Below are 20,477 nucleotides of genomic sequence, written 5' to 3'. Positions count from 1 at the left end.
TATTATTTGCTCAGCATACAGGTTGAACAAGTATGGTAATATACGCCCCTTTAAAATCATGCCTGCACCTAGGAGAGGGCTTCAAAACTTCATGAGAAGATGGAATGAAAAGATAATGTAATTGAAAACAAAAGACAATGAAAATTTTCCACAGACTTTTTGAAGCTCTCTCTGTGGGAGAAAGATGAGGCTTTCTGCTCCCGTAAAGATTTACAGCCTGGGAAACCCTGTACAGGGTCGCTATGAGTTGGAACCGACTCTACAGCACAGAACCACTACCACCACCACCTATAACATATAGAAATGATGAAATTAAGTAAAATGGTTCTGGCATGGCAGAAACATAGAATGTGCATTGATTGTTTGGGTAAAAATAGAGTACCCAAATCCAAATTCCCTGTCGTCAAGTCGATTCTGACTCATAATGACCTTCTAGGACAGAGCAGAACTGCTCCACAGAGTTTCTTTAAGAAGCAGACTGCCACATCTTCTCCCCACAGAGCAGCTGATGGGTTTGAACCACCAACCTGACAGCAGCCTAATGCTCAACCCACTGTGTCACCACCAGAGCTTTGTTGAGATATAATTTACGTAACATAAAATTTCTTTGCAAGCAGCATATAAGTCAGTGGTTTTTAACATATTGACAGTTATGCAACCGTCACCACTATTTAATTGTAGAATATTTTCATCACCCCCGAACAGAAATCTTAGCAGTCCCTCCCCATGCTCTAGGCAACCACTAATCTCCTGTAAGTCTCTATGGATTTGCCTGTTCTGGACACTTCATCTAAATAGGAGTGTACTACATGTGTTACAAGGTTTTAATAAAGAAAAAAATCTCTGCCCCGATGAGACAGGCTACTCTACGAAGCTTACAAAGCTCAAGCAAATGGCAAAATTGGGGGAGTAGAGCTCGGAACACAGCATTAAGAACCAGGTGTCCCGAGGTACCAGCTCTGCCACTTGTTGGCAGCATACCCACCTCAGGCTACCCCATGTGAAGAAAGCCACTAAGGGCCTTTCTGACTCAGAAACAGTGTGATGTAGTGAAACCACCCCCAAAAAACCAAAACCATTGCCACTGAGTCAATTCTGACTCATAGCGGTCCTATAGGACAGAGTAAAATATCTGAGCTGTCAATCTTCATGGGAGCTGACTGCCTCATCTTTCTCCCATGGATCGGCTGCTGGGTTTGAACTGCTGACCTTGTGGTTAGTAGCCCACTGTGCCATCGGGGCTCCTTGTGATTAAGTGAAAGGTCACTAATAAAGGAGGCAAACAGTCTCACCTAATCTTATCTGTGGAGTTCTAGTGTAGTGCTGTAGGGTAAGCACTGGATAGCTAACTGCAAGGTCTGTGGTTGAAAGCCACTAGCGGCTCCTTGGAAACCCTACACAGGGTGGCTGTGAGTTGGAACCAATTCGATGGGACTTAACAACAACCACCACCTTCTCTGTAAAGTAAGTACCAGGCTGGTGCATTTACAGCAGTGGTCGAGCTGTGACCTGCTCTCCTATTTGGCAGCTGCTTTTGGTGGAGACATTACGTTCAATTAACATTCTACCTTCTGGCAGAATCGGGTAGTGGGTCCATCCTCTGCTGACTCGGCAAATTCCGTCCACGGAAGCTTCTCTCTCGTACAGAAAGCAAAGGGCATAGCTGGAATTGGGAGAAAGGCAGACTCAGGACAAACAGCCACTGCTCACAGCTCAGAGCCCTCAGCCCAGTAGTCAGGGAGAGGTGGAGTCACCCCAGAAGAACAAGCTCTCAGGAGTGCCATGGCCTGGCTTGCTTCCCAGTCTGCAGAGCTCGGCCTGCAAGTGGTAAGAGCTCAGCCAGCCAGGACCCCTCAGGAGAAGTTTCAGGTGGGCCCTTGGGCACTTTACCATACCAACTGCCTCCTCCTGGGGACGGGGTACTTCTAGTGACCCCACATGAACTTTGGATACCACAGGATAGGATGCACACAGCCAAGGATAAATATTTCTCCCCAGGAGCCTGAGTGGCACAAGGAGTTTGTGATTGGTTGCTAATCTAGTGGAACTGAGGAAGACAGGCCTAGTAATCTGCTTTTCTAGAAATTAAAACCAAACCCAACACACTGCCATCGAGTCGATTCCAATTCATACTGTCCCAGTAGGACAGGATAGAACTGCTCCCTAGGGTTTCCAAAGCTGTCAGTCTTTACAGAAACAGCCTAATTTTTCTCCTGTGGAGCAGCTTCCAGTTAGCAGCCCAAAGCTTAACACATGGTGCTACCAGGACTCCTGTGCTAGCAAGAAGGCACCACCATGCCATCCAGGTAAGTGGGTAGCATCTGCTACCAGCAACAGCCCTGGAGGCCCCAGCTCAGGAAGAGCGACTAGCTATTTTAAGGAGAACAACAAAAAAGCTGGCAGTAACAAAAATGTCTTTTAATGGCCATTACTTCTCAGCTTTCAGGACGTGGAGAGACAACGCGTGTCCCAAGGGAACCAAACTCTCATTTCTCCATCTCGCTCCAAAAATCTCCATCTTCATTTCTCTGGCTTCTCTTCCTGTTTACACAAGCGCTTTAATGTCAACAAACATGACAAAGAAGGCTCTGGGCTGGGACTGGGAGGCTCTGGGGGGGCTGCAGAGTCTCAACACCATGGCCTTTTCAAGCAAGAGGGAGCCAGGTTCCTGTGCTCATGGACAAATGGACTGAAAAGATCATGAAAGATTTTTGAAGTCTCCTAATATCTCAGTGGGTCTGAGATACATCAAGTCCCCAACAGTCGAGCAGGCCAAGGAGAAGCCACTCTCCACTGCAGACTCCGCTGCAGACCATGACGGTATGGAATCGGGAAGGTATCTTAAGAAACAGTTCGATGCCCAGACTCTTCCACCCAGGGAAGTCTGGAGATTCATTCTCCAGAGAGGATTTAGTGGAGGTTCTATGGCCTTGGAGATGGCTAGATGGATGAAGGAGAGGGAAAGTGGTGAAGGGATTATGAAAACACCAGCAATCTGGGGCCCAGTCCTCTTCCTTCTTGGCAGGAGATTAGAAAGCTCTCTCTGGGGATCTGAGCAGCCTGGAAGGAACGACCTGAAGACACCAGCAGATGGATCACTTAACAAACAGCTGCTCTGGACTAGCCCGTAAGGAATCTCAAGCTCAGCCCCTCTACAAACGCAGAGCTTGCAATCAGCTCTTCAATTTCTAGTTATGAAAATATGAAGGTAAGCAAAGAAGTCTTGCTACAAAATCATGGTGGTAGTGATTGTTGCCTGTAAGTCAGTTTCGACTCATAGCAACCCTGAATAAGCGTTTCCAAGGCTGCCCTGGTGGCATAGTGGGTTACGCACTGGACTGCTAACCACAAGGTCAGCAGTTCTAATCCACCAGCTGCTCCACAAGAGAAAAATGAGGCTTTCTGCTCCCATAAAGATTTATAGTCTTGGATATATCCTATACAAGTTTGCTATGAGTTGGAACCGACTCAAAGGCACACAGCAGCAGCCGAGTGGCCAGTAGATTTGAACTGACACAAAATCATAGGAACCTTTATGTGATGCTACTGTTTCTCAACATAACCTCCATCTAGGTCTATAGACTTTTTTGTTTGTTTGTTTTTTTCTTTAAATATTTTATTGTGAATTATGTGATAGTTTACATGGGAGAACATTAGTTTTACATTCATCCTATCGTATATCGTTTCATTGCCATGGTTACAATCCCCTCCATGCACCATCAACCAACCAAAGGGCATACCCTACAAGCCTGCTCCCGATTGTCAGCACACAGTCCCTCTCCCTCTCTAGGTCTAAAGTCCCCAGCTGCTCCACCTCTCTGCATCATCTTCTCTGCCTCCATCTCAGGCATCGCTGCTTCTCTAGATAAGGTCCTGCTCTCCGCTCTTCTCCCTTGATGGTCCCAGGGACCTCCACTTAGGTCTATAGACTTCCGAAGAAGGTTTATCCAGTTCTCTAACAATTCCTTGAAAAAGTCTGTGCTCTTCGGTTTGTTGTTGTTGTTATGTGCCGTGGAGTCGGTTCCGACTCATAGCAACCCTGCACAGGGTTTCCGAGGCTGTTAATCTTTACGGGAGCAGAACGCCTCATCTTTCTCCCGCGGAGCAGCTGGTAGTTTCGACCTGCTGACCTTGCGGTTCGTAGCCCAATTCGTAACCACTATGCTACCAGTTTACACCATGTCAAATTAAAGTTTGGGCATCCTCAAGGAACTCAAATTGTGTTTCTTTGAACTGTTCTTAGACTTTGGAGTACAAAAAGAAGTCTGAAGGGGCAAAATCAGGGCTGTAGGGTGGATGAGGTAATGAAATTTCATTTCCCAATGAAATTCTCATATGACAACCCTTGCTATCTTGAAAAAATTAGCAGGTGCATTTTTGTGATGGGAAAAAAAAATTTCCTTGGCACAACTTGCCTGGCCATTTTCTCACCAACGCAGTTTTCCATTTACTAAAACTTCTCCATACAATCCCTCATGATTGTCCTGTGTCCTTTGAGAAACTCTTCATGCCTTTATCGCCCCCTCATTTTAGGTAGCCAGTGTCTAAGTTGCCCGTCCCTATTGACCCTGTGTACAGAGGAGATAGCTTTGATACTTGATGTGAAGACTCCTTCCCTCTCTGTAACTAGCTCTCTGAGTATAGGTCAGGTTCATCAAATTGTAGCAATTTACCCTTGCTTCCTTTATCAAAAAATTTGTTGTTGTTGTTGTTGTTATCATCTCCTCTAGCTGAGTTCTTAATGATTATTGAGCCATCTAGGCTAGGTCAAATGGGTACTGTCTGCAAGTTTGAGTGTTCTTGTGTATCTTCCCTCACTTCAAATCAGCTGGGTGCTTCACTCTCAGCTCTAGCCCTCTGTGGCTATGTCCTTGTCCATGGGCTCAAGTGTCCTCAGGTCTCACCACACTTTGGACCAACCAGCCCTTCCTCTTCTGTCTTTCATCTCCAGGACAACAGAAGTCAATGGACTGTGGTTGAACTCAGCCCATTTCTTCATTGCTGTCTTTCCCCCTCTTTCACTCACCAGTAGACCCATGTGGTCGCCAGCAAGCTTACATGCTTGTTTGTGTGTTCCCTTTGAGTTTCAGTCTTAGAGGGAGTTTGTCCTGAAGGATCTTGATCACTAGCCTTGATGTCTTCCTGGCAAACAGCTTGCTTATTCTTGTAGTAGCCAGTCATGATGACGTTTTTGTTTTGCGTTTTTCCAGATGATCTTTTTTTGAAGATGTATCTTCTGTTGCTCTAGCTGTTCCAGGCTGGTCTGCTTGTCCTTTCTAGTGGGAATGTCCCCCCTCATAAGGTTCTGGATGGGACTCAGGATTCACCCTAAGGCCCTATACTCTGTAAAGGCTTTGTACGAGGCCTATTTCACTGGGGAAGTTCTAGAACCCCTTTTAGGTATTCTAATCAGTTATAGACTGAAGGCGGGCTTACATGTTTTCTCTAATCATGTTTTCCAACATTCCTTTCTATCCCACTCAAGTGTCTATTCTACAATAGTAGGCAAGGGAAACTAATATTCATAAGGCAGTCAAGCATTTTAGTATTATTTCCCCTCTTCAAGCTATACCTAGATACCTGTATCCCACAGCCCTGTTGTTCCAAGGTTGAGCATGCATCACTATTTACCTCTGTCCCACTTAGGCCAAGCAAACCTGTCTCAGTGTTCCCCTAGCTATCTTGTTCTTCCGCCTCTACCCCCTTCTTGTATTGCCCTCCCCAACACCCGAACTAAACCTCCCACCCCAACCCCATTGTTGTGGTTAACTTATATTCCATTAATTCTTCCCTCCATTTAAGACAGTCTATTTTATCTTGTAATGTACCTGACCCTTCTCACCACCTGGATCTCTGTTCCTCTGTGTTTACCTTCTTTCACATTGTAATTGTTTTGATCATAGACTGACCTCCCAGATCCTCTGTTCTTATCATTTTATTCTGTTCTGGATTTTTCCATTTGTCAACTGAGTTCAGAGTGATGCTGCCACGTACGTCATTCTCTAGTTGTTGTCTGTTTTTGTTGGTTCTCAGTCCACAGAACTTCCTTTAGGATATTTTTCATATCAGGGTTGGCTTTGGCAAAATCCCTTAGCTTCTGTTTATCCTGGAATGTTTTGATTATAACGTCGTATTTGATTGACAGCTTTGCTGGGTAGAGGATTCTTGGTTGGCAGTTTCTTTTCTTTCAGGGTTTTATATATGTCACCCCATTGCCTTCTTGCCTGCATGGTTTCTGTTGAGAGATCTGAGCTTAATCTGATTTGCCTGCTTTGTGTGTTACACTTCTCTTTTCTTAAGCTGCTTCCAGGATTCTGTCCTTATTTTTTTATTTTGGAGAGCTTGATTATTATATGTCTTGGTGATTTTCTCTTAGGGTCTATCCTTCCTGGGGTTCATAGAGCTTCTTGAATGCTTATCTTTTCACTTTTCAGGATGTTAGGAAATTTTTCTTCCAGAAGATCTTCAACTATCTCCTCTGTGGACTTGTGTGATTCTTCCTGTTCCGGAATCCGATAATTCTTAAGTTATTCCTCTTCATGTTATCTAGTCTGAATCTTAGGCCTTTTTCAGTTTGTTTGTTTTTTATCCTTTTTTGTGTTTGTTCTTCTATCTTAGTAGTGTTGAGAGATTTATCTTCTAGCTCACTAGTTCTGTCTTCAATCTCTTCAATTCTATTCCTTTGCCCTTTCAGTGTATTTTCCATTTCTGATATTCTATTATTAATCATTTGGACCTCTTTCTGTAGGTTTTGAATTGTTTCCAATGCTGTATCTATCATATTTGATTGTTCCTGTAGTGCTTTCCTGACTTCTTCCTTATTTTTCTCAACTCCATTGTATAGTGTTTTGATACATTTTATAATCATTTTTCTGAATTCCTTCTCAGGCATTTCCAAAGCCTGCCCACCTTCCAGTATGAAGTGTAGGTCTACTTCCAGCTCATTTGCCTCAGTCACTTTATCTCATTTCTGGACATGTGCTGATATGGTATCTGCTTCTGTTTTTTGGGGCATATTCAGGAGTTATCTGTGGCTTTAATACTTAGATGGGTGTGTATTTTGGTATTTTTTATGCTTTCTGATTGCCTCCAGGTAGATGTGATCAAGAGAGGGTCTTCCCTTTTCACTCTTCTTCCTTTATCTCTGTGGTTCTGTCAGGCGTCTGTGGCTGCTCTGATCCTTCCCCTGCTTGGTCTCACTCAAGATGGCGGCTCCGGGAGCAGCCAAGCTTCTTGAATTAGAAAGCAATGGATTTCTTGCTTCTGCTACAAATTCTTCTAGCCGTAAGCCTTCCAACCTGAGAAATATTCCTTTATATGTGATTCAGAGTTCTGGCACCATCCCCTGAGCCTGCTTGGTCCGGTATTCTGTGTTGTTGCTGATGGAGCTCTTCACTGCACTTCCACCCTCTCCACCATCTTCTTTGTTCTCTTTGCCATGACCTTCTGAACTGACATTTTTGGTCCAACAGATCCTCTTAGAAACCACTGTGTAGATGGGACTTTTTTTCTGAAGGCATCTTACAGAAATGGAGACAAATGTTTTCCTGAGAGATCGTGTCTGCAGTCATCTACTGATCACAGAGACATGTTTAAATAAGCCTACGTACATATGAACTGAAACCTTAGTAGCAATCTTTTTTTTTAACTTACCTTTGTATAAAGGTCATAGTGATGAGTTGAAACCGACTGGACAGCATTTAACAGCAACAACAATGTCCTTGTATAAGCAGACATTTATATATATATTTAATAGACCAGTTTGAAGTAAGAACTATGCAGGGGGAAATATATATGATATTAATTACCCTTAGAGAAAAGATATTGCAATTATACACCAAGAACAAGATGTGATATAACACAGATCACCAAAAGAAATATGCTGCTATTGTTGTTGTTAAGTGTTGTCAAGTCAATTCAGACTCATAGTTACCCTGTATAGCATTTCCAAGTAGTGGCTGGTGGGTTTGAACCACCAACCTTGCAGTTAGCTGTCCAGTGCTTATCCTACAGTACCATATCAGGACTCCATAAAAGGAATATATGTTATTGTTTAAGTGCCATTGAGTCAGTTCTGACTCATAGTGACCCTGTATAGGGTTTCTAAGGAGCACCTGGTGGGCTTGAACTGCCAACCTTGTGGTTATCAGTCCAGGGTTTTTTTTTACAACACCACACCAGGACTTGAAAAGGAACACTGTTGTTGTTAATGTTAGGTACCATCAAGTTGGCACTGACTCATAGCAACCCTATGTACAACAAAACGAAACCCTGCCTGAGCCTGGGCCAACCTCTTAAATCGTTACTACATTTGTGCCCATTGTTGCCACCACTGTGCCAATCCATCTTGCTGTGGGGGTGGGGGGAGGGTTCTTTCTCTTTTTCTCTGACCCTCCACTTTATGAAACATGATATCTTTCTCCAGTGACTGGTCCCTCTTGACAACATGTCCAAAGTATGAGACATGAAGTTGGCCATCCTGGCTTCCAAGAAGCACTCTGGCTGTACTTCTTCCAACACAGATCTATTTGTTCTTTTGGCAGTCCACGGTACATAAAGGAACATAGCTATCATAAATTCAAAACATGATAGCAGAAGTAATGTTTAGGCTACCAATCTGCATACATGAATTCAATCTGTATGCTGAACAAATAATCCAAGAAGCTGGATTATATGAAGAAGAATGTGGCATTAGGATTGGAGGAAGACTTAACAGTCTGTGACATGCAGATGATACAACTTTGCTTGCTGGAAGCAAAGGACTTAAAGTACTGATTAGGATCGAAGGCTACAGCCTTCTGTATTGGTTGCACCTCAATGTAAAGAAAAAAAATCCTCACACTGGAGCAAAAAATAACACCATGATAAATGGAGAAAAGACTAAAGTTGTCAATGACTTCATTTTGCTTGGATCCACTATCAATATGCGTGACAGTAGCAGTCAAGAAATCAAATGACGAATTGCACTAAGCAAATCTGATGTTGACCCAAGGCATGGTATTTCAACCGCCTTACATATATGTGAGTGGCTACAAATCGGGCTGCGAACCGCAAGGTCAGAAGTTCGAAACTACCAGCTGTTCCGTGGGAGAAAGATGAGGTGTTCTGCTCCCGTAAAGATTTACAGCCTCGGAAACGACTCCACGGCACACAGCCACCATCACCACATATATGTGAAAGTTTGGATGACCTGAAGTAAACCAAGAAAAGGGAGAATGTAGGGTAGAAGAATCTCAAGAACCTGGCAGGGGACACTCCCCCAGAAAAAGGGTGCATAGAGATCCCAGGAAGGCAGCTATGCAGCCAGTGGAAGGGGTGCTCATTCAGACCAGCGTGGTCAGAGGGCTCAGGACAGATTCCTTCAAGGAGCTAAAATGGACAGACAGCTGAAAGGAACTGAAGAAAGAGGCAGAAAGCTTGGGGTTGACTTTGTGGTAAGTGTGTAAAAAATTAAGCCAAATCCAAGAAAAAGAGAGTTTTTCAGGAAAAAGATTTAAAGGTTACAAAATGGCTTGGCAGAGAACTAATGGAGTATGGAACGGGAAGGGTCCATGTGTGTGGAAAGGGCAAGGGGATGCCAAGGACAAGTACTCTCCTCTTCCATAATGAGGAGTACATAAAACCAAAAAAACAAACCCACGGCCATCAACTCAATTCCCACTCATGGCGACCCAATAAGACAGAGTAGAACTGCTTCACAGGGTTTTCGAGACTATAAATCTTTATGGGAGCAAGCTGCCTCATCTTTCTCCCACAGAACTGCTGACGGGTTTGAACCACTAACCTTCAGGTTAGCAGCCCAATGTCTAGTCCCAGAAAAACTCTGGACTTTGATGTTCCAATAAGAGCAAGGCAGAGTTAGAATGACTTTCTGTCCATTGAGACCCTTGCCTGATCTGAAAACTGGAGATGCTGTTAGATTCTGCCCACTGACACTGACCTCAGACCCCTGGGTCCGTTTCCCTGAGGACAAGTTGCTGTTACAAGCCATCACCCTGAGACTACATGTTAACAGTTGACGATTTGGACTTTATTCTTAGACTACTAAGGAGCCCTGGTGGTACAGTGGGTTAAGCACTGGACAACTAACTGAAAGATCAGCAGTCTAAAACCATCGGCTCCAAAGAAGAAAAACAAGGCAGTCTGCTTCCATAAAGATTTGGTCTTGGAAGCCCTATGGACAGTTTACTCTGTCCTGTTGGGTCACTGTGAGTCACAATCAACTCAGTGACAGTGAATTTGGGTTTGCGTTTGCCATACATAAGGCACTTCTCAGTCTTGAAGCAGTCTCTAGAGCATTTGCAACAGGCAAGGTCAGTTCTGGACCCACCCTTCCACCTCTCCCAAGAACCCATTCCAAGAACTCATCTGGGTAGCCTCCACTCCCTACACACTGGCCCCAACCTCTCCAAGGCTGGACTTTTGCAGGTGGTCCTCATACAACATCCACCCCCAGGATGAGGCAGCCTGCTTCTGTAAAGATTGACAGGCTTGGAAACTTATGCATCAAGTCTATTCTGTCCTACAGGGTAGCTGGGTGTCAGAATTGTGTCAGTGGGTTTTCTCGGAAGACCTTTATCTGTCTCAGTTCTCCAGGTCTACATGAATGTCTGGGCTCTGTGGTGAGACTACCTTGCAAGAAATAAACACATCAGTGAGCACTTCTTTACTTACTTAAAGTAAAATAAAATCCCCACGAGACCAGGCAATCTCAAAAGCCCAGGACAAGCTAAGCTGCTGCTGACTTGGTCCAGGGCAGTGCTGGGAGGTGGGAAGGTATGAGTGGACTTGGATCATTTAGCAGATGGAAGTGAGAGGACCAAACCATAGACGAGGATGCACACAAGGGCTGCCTGGGCTCCTGTTGTTATTTACAAAGAACTTTTTTAGGAGTAAGAAAGGAAGGACACATTTTTTTAAGTTGACACTTTTGACAACATGGAGACCTTATTGGTGGGAGGGGTTCAAAAAGTTATTGGAAAAATGGAATTGCAAGAACTTCTCGACATCCCCTTGGAACACTACTGTCTGAAGGCGGCAAAGGAAGAAGCAGCAACCAAGACTTACTCCAAGCTTCCTGGAAGCAGATGATGTTGACCTTGCACATGGCGGCCACCTCTGCTATGGTCTCGATGCGTCTGTGAAGGGCAGAGACCTGAGGAAGGAAATGAGGGATAAGCCTGGCTTGGTGCCTTAGTGGCTCAGTAGGCTCACCATTGGGCTGCTAAGTGAAAGATCGGCGGTTCAATCCCACCAGTTGCTCACAGAGGGGATGATAAGTCTGTCTGTTTTCATAAAGATTTACTACCTTGGGAAGTCCTCTGGAGCAGTTCCACTCTGTCTTACCGTTGTTGTGAGGTGTCGTCGAGTCAGTTGCGACTGTATAGGATTTCTAAGACTGCAAATCTTTATGGGAGCAGAAAGCCTCATCTTTCTCCTGTGGAGTGGTTGATGGGTTTCAACTGCCAGCCTTACAGTTAACAATCCAGTGCTTAGTCTATAGCACCACCAGGGCACCTTTGCCCTATACAAGGGAGCTTCAAAAAGTTTATGGAAAAATGGAATGAAAGATAATGAAAATTTGCAGGGACTTTTCAAAGCCCCCTTATAGGGTCACTGTGTGTTAGGATTACCTAGACAGCAATGGGTTTGTGTTTTAGGGTCACATGGGTACACTGCCTGTAAGGTCATGGGGGGCCCAACAAATCCCAATAGCCTCCCAAGAGGTGCCATCAGCTGACACTTCCAAGCAGAGCTTGTCCTCAACCAGGGACACGGATGGCAGGAGACCGCTAGCTGTCAAAGTGTGTCCTTTTAATTGGTAAATGGAGCTTCAGATCGATATCAGGGGAGGATCCAAGGACAAGGTGGGTGGATGGCGAGGGATGAGCAGGTACAGGGGAGAGCAGCAGATGGTAAGAGAAAGCAGGCTGGTGGGGACAGGCCATCCCTGTGACCCCCGTGGGCACTGTGCTTTGGCATGGGAGCATGGCCAGCCAGGGGCCACACCATGCCATGTACAGTGACGGAGGCATACCTGATCAGCCACCGGGGCATCCGTGGAGAGGGGTGTCCTGTTCTGCACCAGCCCCACACGCACGGTGCGTGGCGGTCTCAGCTGCTCTCTGGTCGCCTCGAAGGCATAGCCCTGCAGTTCAAAGTCCCCTGCAGAGGCTGTGTCCAGGGCTGAGCTGGGCAGCTCAAGCTTCCTAAAGAATGCAGGAGGGCAGGAGGGAGGCAGTTTTGATGAGGTCTGCTGTGTTTAGAACCCTCCTTTCTGAGCGACTCTTCGTGGGGGATGAAGAGATGAGGGCAAGGGGGCTGACTTGGGGGTTTGGGGGTAGGAGTTGGACACCACAGTGACAAGGCTGGGCTCTCCTGGGAGGTAGAGTGGTGAAGACCTTGGCAGAGGGACAGCATTTCAAGGTGTCAAAATGATAGGAGTTCAAGTCCCAGCAGTCAGCAGAGAGGGAAATTGATTATAAAAATGACAAAAGAACTAGCCTCCGAGAGCTGAGCTAAGTCTGGGGAAGAGCTGAAGGGATTGTTGAGTATGAAGAATATGTGGCTTAGGAGATGCTGGTGGGGTGGGATGTTGTGGCATGCCCCTCTAGGACTGTCTCAGTGACCTCCTGCCTATCTGGATGTGGCTCCTACCATGGGGTCTGCTTGGCACCTGCGCTGGGTGAGAGGTTCCCACTCCAGCCATCAAGCCAGAGGCCCCTGTGCACATCCTGGCTGATGGCTAGTTGGTAATGTCCAGTGGATTATTTACAAAATCTCCTCACCGATAGCAAATACCTCTTGACCCCCACTGTACGCCTGGCCCCAAGTGAACAAACAAACAGCTCAAAGTCCTGGGACCATGGCTCCTGGACAGGCAGGCGTCCCATTCAAGGGTGAGGTAGTTATGAAATACCCCAAGAACACATCAGTGATAACCTGACAGCTGTGATCTAAAGATAACACTCTTCTCCCACTTGAAATCACTCTTGAAGACGTTCCTTTCAAAATCACAGCGCTGTCAGCCCCTGCGTGCCTCGCCACCCCCTGACAGCTCCCAGTTCAGTTCCGCCCCTGACAATCAGCCTGCCTTCCACGTGCTCCCTCAGCGGGTTGCCAACAGCACATCCCCATCTCTGCCAACGGGCACTGCTTTTGTAATGGCACTTCCGGCCAGCCCTTAGGAAAAGAGAGGCCTGCAGTGGGACTTTGGGGTGGTTTTGGTGAGCCCTATCCCCATCAGCCTTGGCTTCTCAGCCCAGGAAGATGTCCTGTGGAAGAGCTGGAACCATTGTCTCAGGTTTCTCTCTACGCACTGTCCTCACCCCATCGTCCCCTATCACCATCAATCCAAACACACAAACCCCCTTTCTGTCTCCACCTCTGGGGCTGCCTTGCCCTCTCATCTCAGTTCCCTGCAAAACAAAAAAACCCAGCTGCCATCGAATCAACCTCCATGTGTGTCAAAGTAGAAAACTGTGCTCCGCAGGCTTTTCAGTGGGTGATTTTTGGAAGTCGATTGTCAACTTTTCTTCTGAGGCAATTTGAGGAGGGCTTTGACCTACAACTTGTTGGTGAGCAGCCCAGTGAATGGTCACTTTGCCACCCAGGCCTCCTGTTCCCTCACAGGCTACTTCCCACAGGGCCCCGGTTCCCCATCACCCAAGCATCCCAGCACCGCATCCTGCCCACTTACCCTGGAGAACCCGGCCTGAGCTACACCTGGTGCAGCCTCATTCAATGCAAACTCGAGACACCCATGATGCCAAAAGGGCAACATGTGCCCAAAGACAAAGCTCAGGAAGCAAGTGGTGGTGGTGGTGTGCAGATTCTGACTCATAGCGACCCTGCACAAGGTTTCCGAGGCTATAAATCTTTACAGGAGCAGAAAGCTTTATCTTTCTCCAATGGCTGGTAGTTCCGAACTGCTGACCTTCAAGTTATCAGCCTGACTCTTATGCTACCAGAGCTCCTTCAGAAAGTAGGATGGGGCAGAAAAGACGATCACAGAAATGGGACCCAGGGCGGAAGTGGGGAGAGTGCAGCGACACTGAGGGGATTGCAGCCAATGTCAGAAAACAAAATGAGCATAAATTGTTGAATGGGAAACAAATGTGCTCAGTAAACGTTCATCCAAACTACAATACAAAGTTCTCAAAGGGAGACTAAGTTCCCACAGCCCCGTTGGGGGACCAGCACATGAGCCACAAGTCTTCTTGTGTCCTCTATTGATTGTCAGCTGGACTTACAGTGGGAGGCCTGGCTGGTTCTACCCCATCCTGCCCCATCCAGCACCCCACCACTTCACTGCACCTCACTGCACCTCCCCTCCCTGGTGGTAATGGCTCTTCACAGCCAACGTATTAAATAATTCAAACTAGAGCTTTTCCAGAAAAGTGCTACATATTCATGGAGTGGGTGGGGATCAAAGAGTGAAGAGGGGAAGTGAAAAGTAAGTCCCCTCCCCACTCCTAAGGTACTTTAGTGGCACTGTGAGTTAAGCATTGTGCAGCTCATTGCAAGGTCGGCAGTTTGAACCATCTGCCACTCTGAGGAAGTAAGATGAGGTTGTCTGCTTCTGTAAAGATTTACAGCCATAGAAACCCTAAGGAGAAGATCTGTGGGTTTGGTGGGTTTCCCACCTCTAGGGGATTTTGTGTGTGAGCAGGTGCTAGACGCTCTGCCTTTGTCATTTGGCCACACACACAGCTCAGACACCCATCCTTGTTAGTGTGCACAGACCTACCACGGTCACTCTTAGAGGGAGTGAGACAGTGCCACTGAAAAACATGGAAGAAAGAAGGCAAGAGAGAAGAGAGAAAGAAGACAGAGAGAAGGGAGACAGAGACCAAGAAGGGGAGAGAGAAAGGGAGAAAAAGGTCTGAGAGAAAGTGGAAAAAGGAAAGAGAGAGGAAATCCATTCTTCACACTCCTGTCTCTTAGCACAAACTTCCCTGAGCCCCTGTCCTCTAGAAGCCACTCCCCACCTGAGTAACAGCTCTGGACCCAGTCAATAGCCTTCTGGCTTCTAAAAATCATTAAAATAGGTCATACAGAAACTGGTGGATACTCAACACAGTGTCCCTTAGTCACCCTTCATGCCTGGAACAGAGCTCAGCTGGTGGCTCAGTTTTCAGCCAAAAAATAGACAGGTGGCCAATAATACAGGGAGGTACACACTCCTTAGAACAATCAACCATGTGAGGTCAAAAGGGCAGCATTTACTCAAGGACAAAGTTCAGAAGTGTTAGGAAAGGGAGGAATGGAAACAGGAAACAGAGAGGAAGTGGGATGAGTGAGGTTATATTGTGAGGGTGGCAATCAATGACATAAAATGTGTATGAATCCTTGAATGGAAAACGGAGTTTTCTATAAACCGTCACCCAATTCTTTATAAAAAGTTAACTGCCTGTCTTGGCTTCCTGAACATTTCTGAGTCACTGGACACTTCATTCCCTACTGCTCGCTGGCCCTTATGTCCCTACAGCAGGGCACCTCCACACAGCCAACAGCCACTGGACCGCTACTTGGGGATGCCAAAGGCACCTCAAAACTCAAAGGGTACGAGTTGAACTTTTCATCCTTCCCAAGAGTGCTCTCCTTAAAAGAGCAGCCAGTCCCCAATGTCTAAGCTAGAAGCCAGGTGAGCATCCTGGCCTCCTCCACCACCCAGGGTGGTCTGCACTGTCCACCTGCTGGGTCTCCAGAATCTTGCTCCTCTCCACTTGCAGGACTATGTTGACTGTCAGCCTCCCCATTTCTCACCTGCTTCTCTTCCCCTCCACTCCTCCATCCATTTCCACCACAGGGTCCAGTCCTGGGCCCCAGATCCATGGGATACAAAGCCCTCAGTATCTAGCCTCCTCTCTCAGGATAGCACTTTATGACTTGCCTTTCACACCTTCAGTCATCACTAGACATACCCCTGGAATTAGGGGCTTGACCCAGAGTACCAAAGAGTTGACTCCTCTGCATCTTCAGGAGTCTTCCTGAAGGAAGCCTTCCCACCCTCCCCATCCCCACAGGGGTGAGCTCCCTCCAGCCCCTTGTATCTACTTCATACAGGGGTGAGTTCTCTCCAGTCTCCTGCCCCCTCTCCATCACAAGGACAAGTATCCTCCAATCCATGAACCTCCCTTCAGCCCCCTGAACCCTCCTCTTTCAGGGATGAACTCCCGCCAGCCCTCTGTACCCCTCTCCTACAAGGATGAGCTTCCTCCAGTCCTCATGCCCTCTCTCACACTGGGGTAACTATATGCTTGTCTCCTCCAGAAGGAGGAAGGCCCCTGAGGAGGGTAGGAACCACAGCTTACTCATTGCTGTACCTCAAGCCCCCAAGACAGTAACGAGTGCTCAGGCTGTTTTTATTGAGTGAATGAACACCTCCTGGTTCTGGCTGTCTTCAAAGTCAGAGCAATATTTTCTGGGGATCATGTAGGTCTGGCATAGGACAGGCAGAGTTCATTCATTCCCTAGTGTCTCCTTTGAATTGGAGCACAGTGTGATTCCAGAGAGGGGCTGAGGAATGGGGCCAGCAGACCTTCCTAGAGACAACATAGCATGGCTTCTGCAAGAACTAAGGGGGTACCATAGCGTAGTGGTTACGAATCGGACTGCTAACCTGAGGGTTGGCAGTTCAAAACTACCAGCCGTTTCACAGGAGAAAGATGAGGCTTTCTGCTCCTGTAAAGATTTGTAGCCCCTGAAACCCTGTACAGGGTTGCTATGAGTCGGAACTGACTCCACGGCACATTACAACAACAACATTGTCACTAAGGAGTCCTGGTGTGACACTGTGGGTTAATGCGCCAGACTGCAAAGCTGTTTGAATTGCAAGGTTGGCAGTTCAAGCTCATTGGCTACTCCTCGGGAACCCTATACAGGGTCGCTATGGGTCAGAATTGACTCGACAGCATTTAACAACAACAAATTGTCACTAAGGACTCCTGGTGTGGCACTGTAGGATTAGCACTGGATTGCAAACCACAAGGTCACCAGTTCAAATTCATCAGCTGCCCCTTGGAAACCCTATATAGGGTCACTATGAGTTGGAATCGACTCTCGCTCGACAGCACTTAACAATAACAACATTGTATTTAAGCTGATACCAACTCATGGCCACTCTGTGTGTCAGGGAAGAACTGTGCTCCACAAGGTTTTTAATGGCTGGCTTTTTAGAACTAGATCTCTAGGTCTTTCTACTGATGTGTCTTAGTTGTTGTTAAGTGTTGTTGTGTTGTTGTTGAGTTAGTGTTGTTGTTAAGTGCTGTAGAGTTAGTTCCAACTCATAGTGACTCTGTATAGGGTTTCTGAGGAGCAACTGGTGAGCTTGAGCGACTGACCTTGTGGTTCAAATGACTTTGCAGTCCAGCGCATTAACCCACAGAGCCACACCAGGACTTCGTCTTAGTAGCGGAGTGCATTAACTGTTTGAACCACACAGTAGGAAAATGAATTTTTCAATGATTAAGAAATTTCTATTTCCTTGGAGTCAAAAAGAACTGTAGGCTACTAACGAAAAGGTTGGAGGTTAGAGCCCACCCAGACAGAGACCCTGGAAAGAAAGGCCAGAGGATGGATCTACTTTTCAAAATCAGCCATGGAAAACCCTGTGGAGTACAGTTCTACTCTGACACACACGGGCCTCCCAGAGTTAGAGTCAATGGCAACTGTTTTATTTTTGTTTCTTTAATTTGTGAAATGGGTGAAGGTTTATAGAGCAAAGTAGTTTTCCATTCACCGATTCAGACACATTTTGCTTCGCATCATTGATCGCCATCCCTACAATGTAACATCACTTATCCCACTGCCTGTCTCTGCTTCCCATTCCCATTCACCCTCCTTTCATATGATATGAGAGGGCTTCAAAATATACGTGGAAAAATTCCATTATCTTCAATTTCATTTTTCCATGAATGTTTGGAAGCTCCCTTGTATACACAATCCTATAATAATAGTAATCTATGAGTGGATGCAGGGATAGACACGCAGCCAGAACAGGTGCTGTTTGCCTGTCTGTTTTAAAATAACTTTCTATCTGTAAGGCGCCCCAGTGGTGCAGTAGGTTACACTTTGTGCTATTAACCAGAAGGTCGGCGGTTTATACACACCAGCTGCTCCTCAGGAGAAAGATGAGGCTTTGTGCTTCTCTAAAGATTTACAGTCTTGGAAACTCTAGGGAGCAGTTCTCCTGTGTCCCATAGGGTCAGTATGAGGAGGAATCGACTCAACAGCAGTGGCTTTGGTTTCTATCTTTAGTTTACAACCTCAGTTCATAGAGAAATCTCACGCAAGAAGAGGGGCTGTGTGAGGACAATGCTTAATATCCATCCTAAAGGTAAAAATCTGCAAGGGCTGAGCAGAGAAAAAGGAGAAGGAGTCACTGACTCGGTTATCGTGTGCCTAGCCTGCCACTGTTGCTGAGCTGGCTCCCACCTCACACCCATAACCTCACTAGCCTCCCTGAGTGTGGCAGCTGCTTGGAGAGAAGACCACAGTCTGACCTCAGCTCTACTCCAGAGTGTATCCGGCTTATCTCATGGGCAGGAAACTTACTTCTCTTGTCCTAAGACTTTTTAAGGAGCCTTGGTAGTGCAGTGGGCTACAAGTTGCGCCGCTCATCTCAAGGTCTGTGGTTCGAACCCACTAAATTATTTGAGGGAGCAAGATGAATGAGATTGTCTGCCCCTGTAAAGATCTACAGTCCCAGAAACCCTACAGAGCAGTTCTACTCTGTTCAGTAGGGTATCTATGAGTTGGAGTTGACTCAGTGGCAGAGGGTTTTGCTGCTGTTGTTGTTTTTAAGACTCTCTTGAGTTACTACTCCCTGACCCCCAAGAACTCTCTCTACCCTCTTACCCAGGAGATCATGCCCACCTTACCCATAAAACTTATCCATTCTCATCTTTGGGAGCCCCAACTTTAGGAAAGTACCAAAGAAGTCAAGAAGGGAACTTTGGGAGGGGCCCTGAAGGTCATCCAGCCCCAATACCTAACCTCCCAGTTCAATTTGACCACCATCATTCCACCTCTAACACCCTCTCGGTATGGGTCTGTGGTTCTTGTTTAGTCAAGCTTCAAGGTCACTGCTCAAAGTGATGAGGCATGCTCCCTGGCTGGGCTGGGGGAAATATGGGTCCACCAACACTCATGGAAGTGGAAGGATGTGTTAGGAGCTGGACTGAAAGGGTCCCTGTGGGCAGGGTCAGGTGTTTGGGTTTCATTCTAGGAGCCACAGGAAGGTTTTAAAAAGTAAAGGAGCCACAGAACATGAATTACAGGTTCTGTGACCCATCTAGTCTTACAGAGAATGGACTGAAGACAAACAAGAACAGATGGAGCATGTCTTTGCCAGCTTGGTATTGGCACGAACAGTTAAGTGCCCGACCACTAGATTGCCAGTTGGAGTCCACCCAGCAGTGCCTCAGAAGAAGGAGCAGGCGATCTGTTTCAGAAGGGTTACTACCTTGGAAACTCAGCTGTACTCGGCACACACAGGGTTGCCATGAGGGAGACTGATGAGGGAAAGACCTGGCCACTCACACTGGGACCAGCCAGCAGGAAGAAGGACTAGTTCCTTCTGCAAGCATATTCAGTTAGCCTCGACTTCCCAAGTGTCCACTGGAGGGCAGGCCACTTCAGTAAGGGGACTTGAGGTGAACACTGAACCTGATGTGCTGGTTCATGCAGGGAGGGTGGGGAATGGTGAGGGGGTCGGGATAGCACCTAGCACAGGTTGTGAGAAGCACACTGGTCACTCTGCCAAGAGGGGGGCTAGGTGACCATGAAGAGTATCCCCTCAGGTTCCAGGGACGGTGTGTGTGTTGGGGGGAGGGGCAACTTTTAGAGGTCACCTTGGCCCTGCAAGTCCTAAGCACCCTGGAACCCGCCACACTCAGGACCTCATCGCCCCACCTCAGAAACCCCCAGACCTTGAAGCCTTCTCCTTGGCCCCATAGATTCACACTTTTTAGGCCTAGCAACCCCACTCCCACCCCAACTCAGCCTCTGAGTCCCAGACCTGGTCTCCTTGCCATAGAGGATGCGTTTCACCTCCCGCAGGTCAGCGGGCGGCAGGTGCTTCTCCAAACACCGCTCCAGCGACCCCCATTCGGACCCCGACATGCTAGAATCCACAAGATCTGGTGTCCAGACCAGAACTGTCCGCCCTTTGCCCTCAGGCAGACTGGCCCACGCACGCGCACGCGCCCTTGGCCCTGGCAGGGAGGGAAGGTGAGAAAGTAGAGGCTTAAAGTGCGGACACAGACCCAGCTCGTGCCTCCTGGAGAGCAGCCAATCAAAGCGCTAGAACCTCGCGGACGGGACCGCCTCCTACCCTTGAGCCTAAACTGCATGCGCTTTAGCACTCCCCATCCGCCGAAGGACCGCCCCGTTAGTGGAAGGTCTAGGGACTTAGTGTCCCCTCCGCGGACAGGACAGCAGAGCCATTGCGCCTCTTAGAGATGTCGCGGCGC

General features: G+C 47.1%; 1 protein-coding gene across 1 annotated transcript in view; it reads right to left on the bottom strand.

The window, feature by feature from the left end:
• UPB1 (ureidopropionase, beta) overlaps positions 1-20,127 on the bottom strand; it is a 39,742-nt gene extending 19,615 nt beyond the window's left edge. The window contains exons 1-4 of the mRNA XM_006874949.1: positions 20,024-20,127; positions 12,038-12,209; positions 11,068-11,155; positions 1,569-1,663 (exon numbers count right to left, since the gene is read on the bottom strand). Coding sequence (XP_006875011.1) covers positions 1,569-1,663; positions 11,068-11,155; positions 12,038-12,209; positions 20,024-20,127 — 459 coding nt within the window. The remainder of the gene's footprint in view (positions 1-1,568; positions 1,664-11,067; positions 11,156-12,037; positions 12,210-20,023) is intronic.
• Positions 20,128-20,477: the final 350 nt, after the last annotated feature.

Source organism: Chrysochloris asiatica, unplaced genomic scaffold (genome assembly GCF_000296735.1).
Source record: "Chrysochloris asiatica unplaced genomic scaffold, ChrAsi1.0 scaffold00306, whole genome shotgun sequence".
NCBI classification, from domain to species: domain Eukaryota; kingdom Metazoa; phylum Chordata; class Mammalia; order Afrosoricida; family Chrysochloridae; genus Chrysochloris; species Chrysochloris asiatica.
The sequence above is the reverse complement of the archived record's forward strand: the minus strand, read 5'-3'. Positions and strand labels throughout refer to the sequence as shown.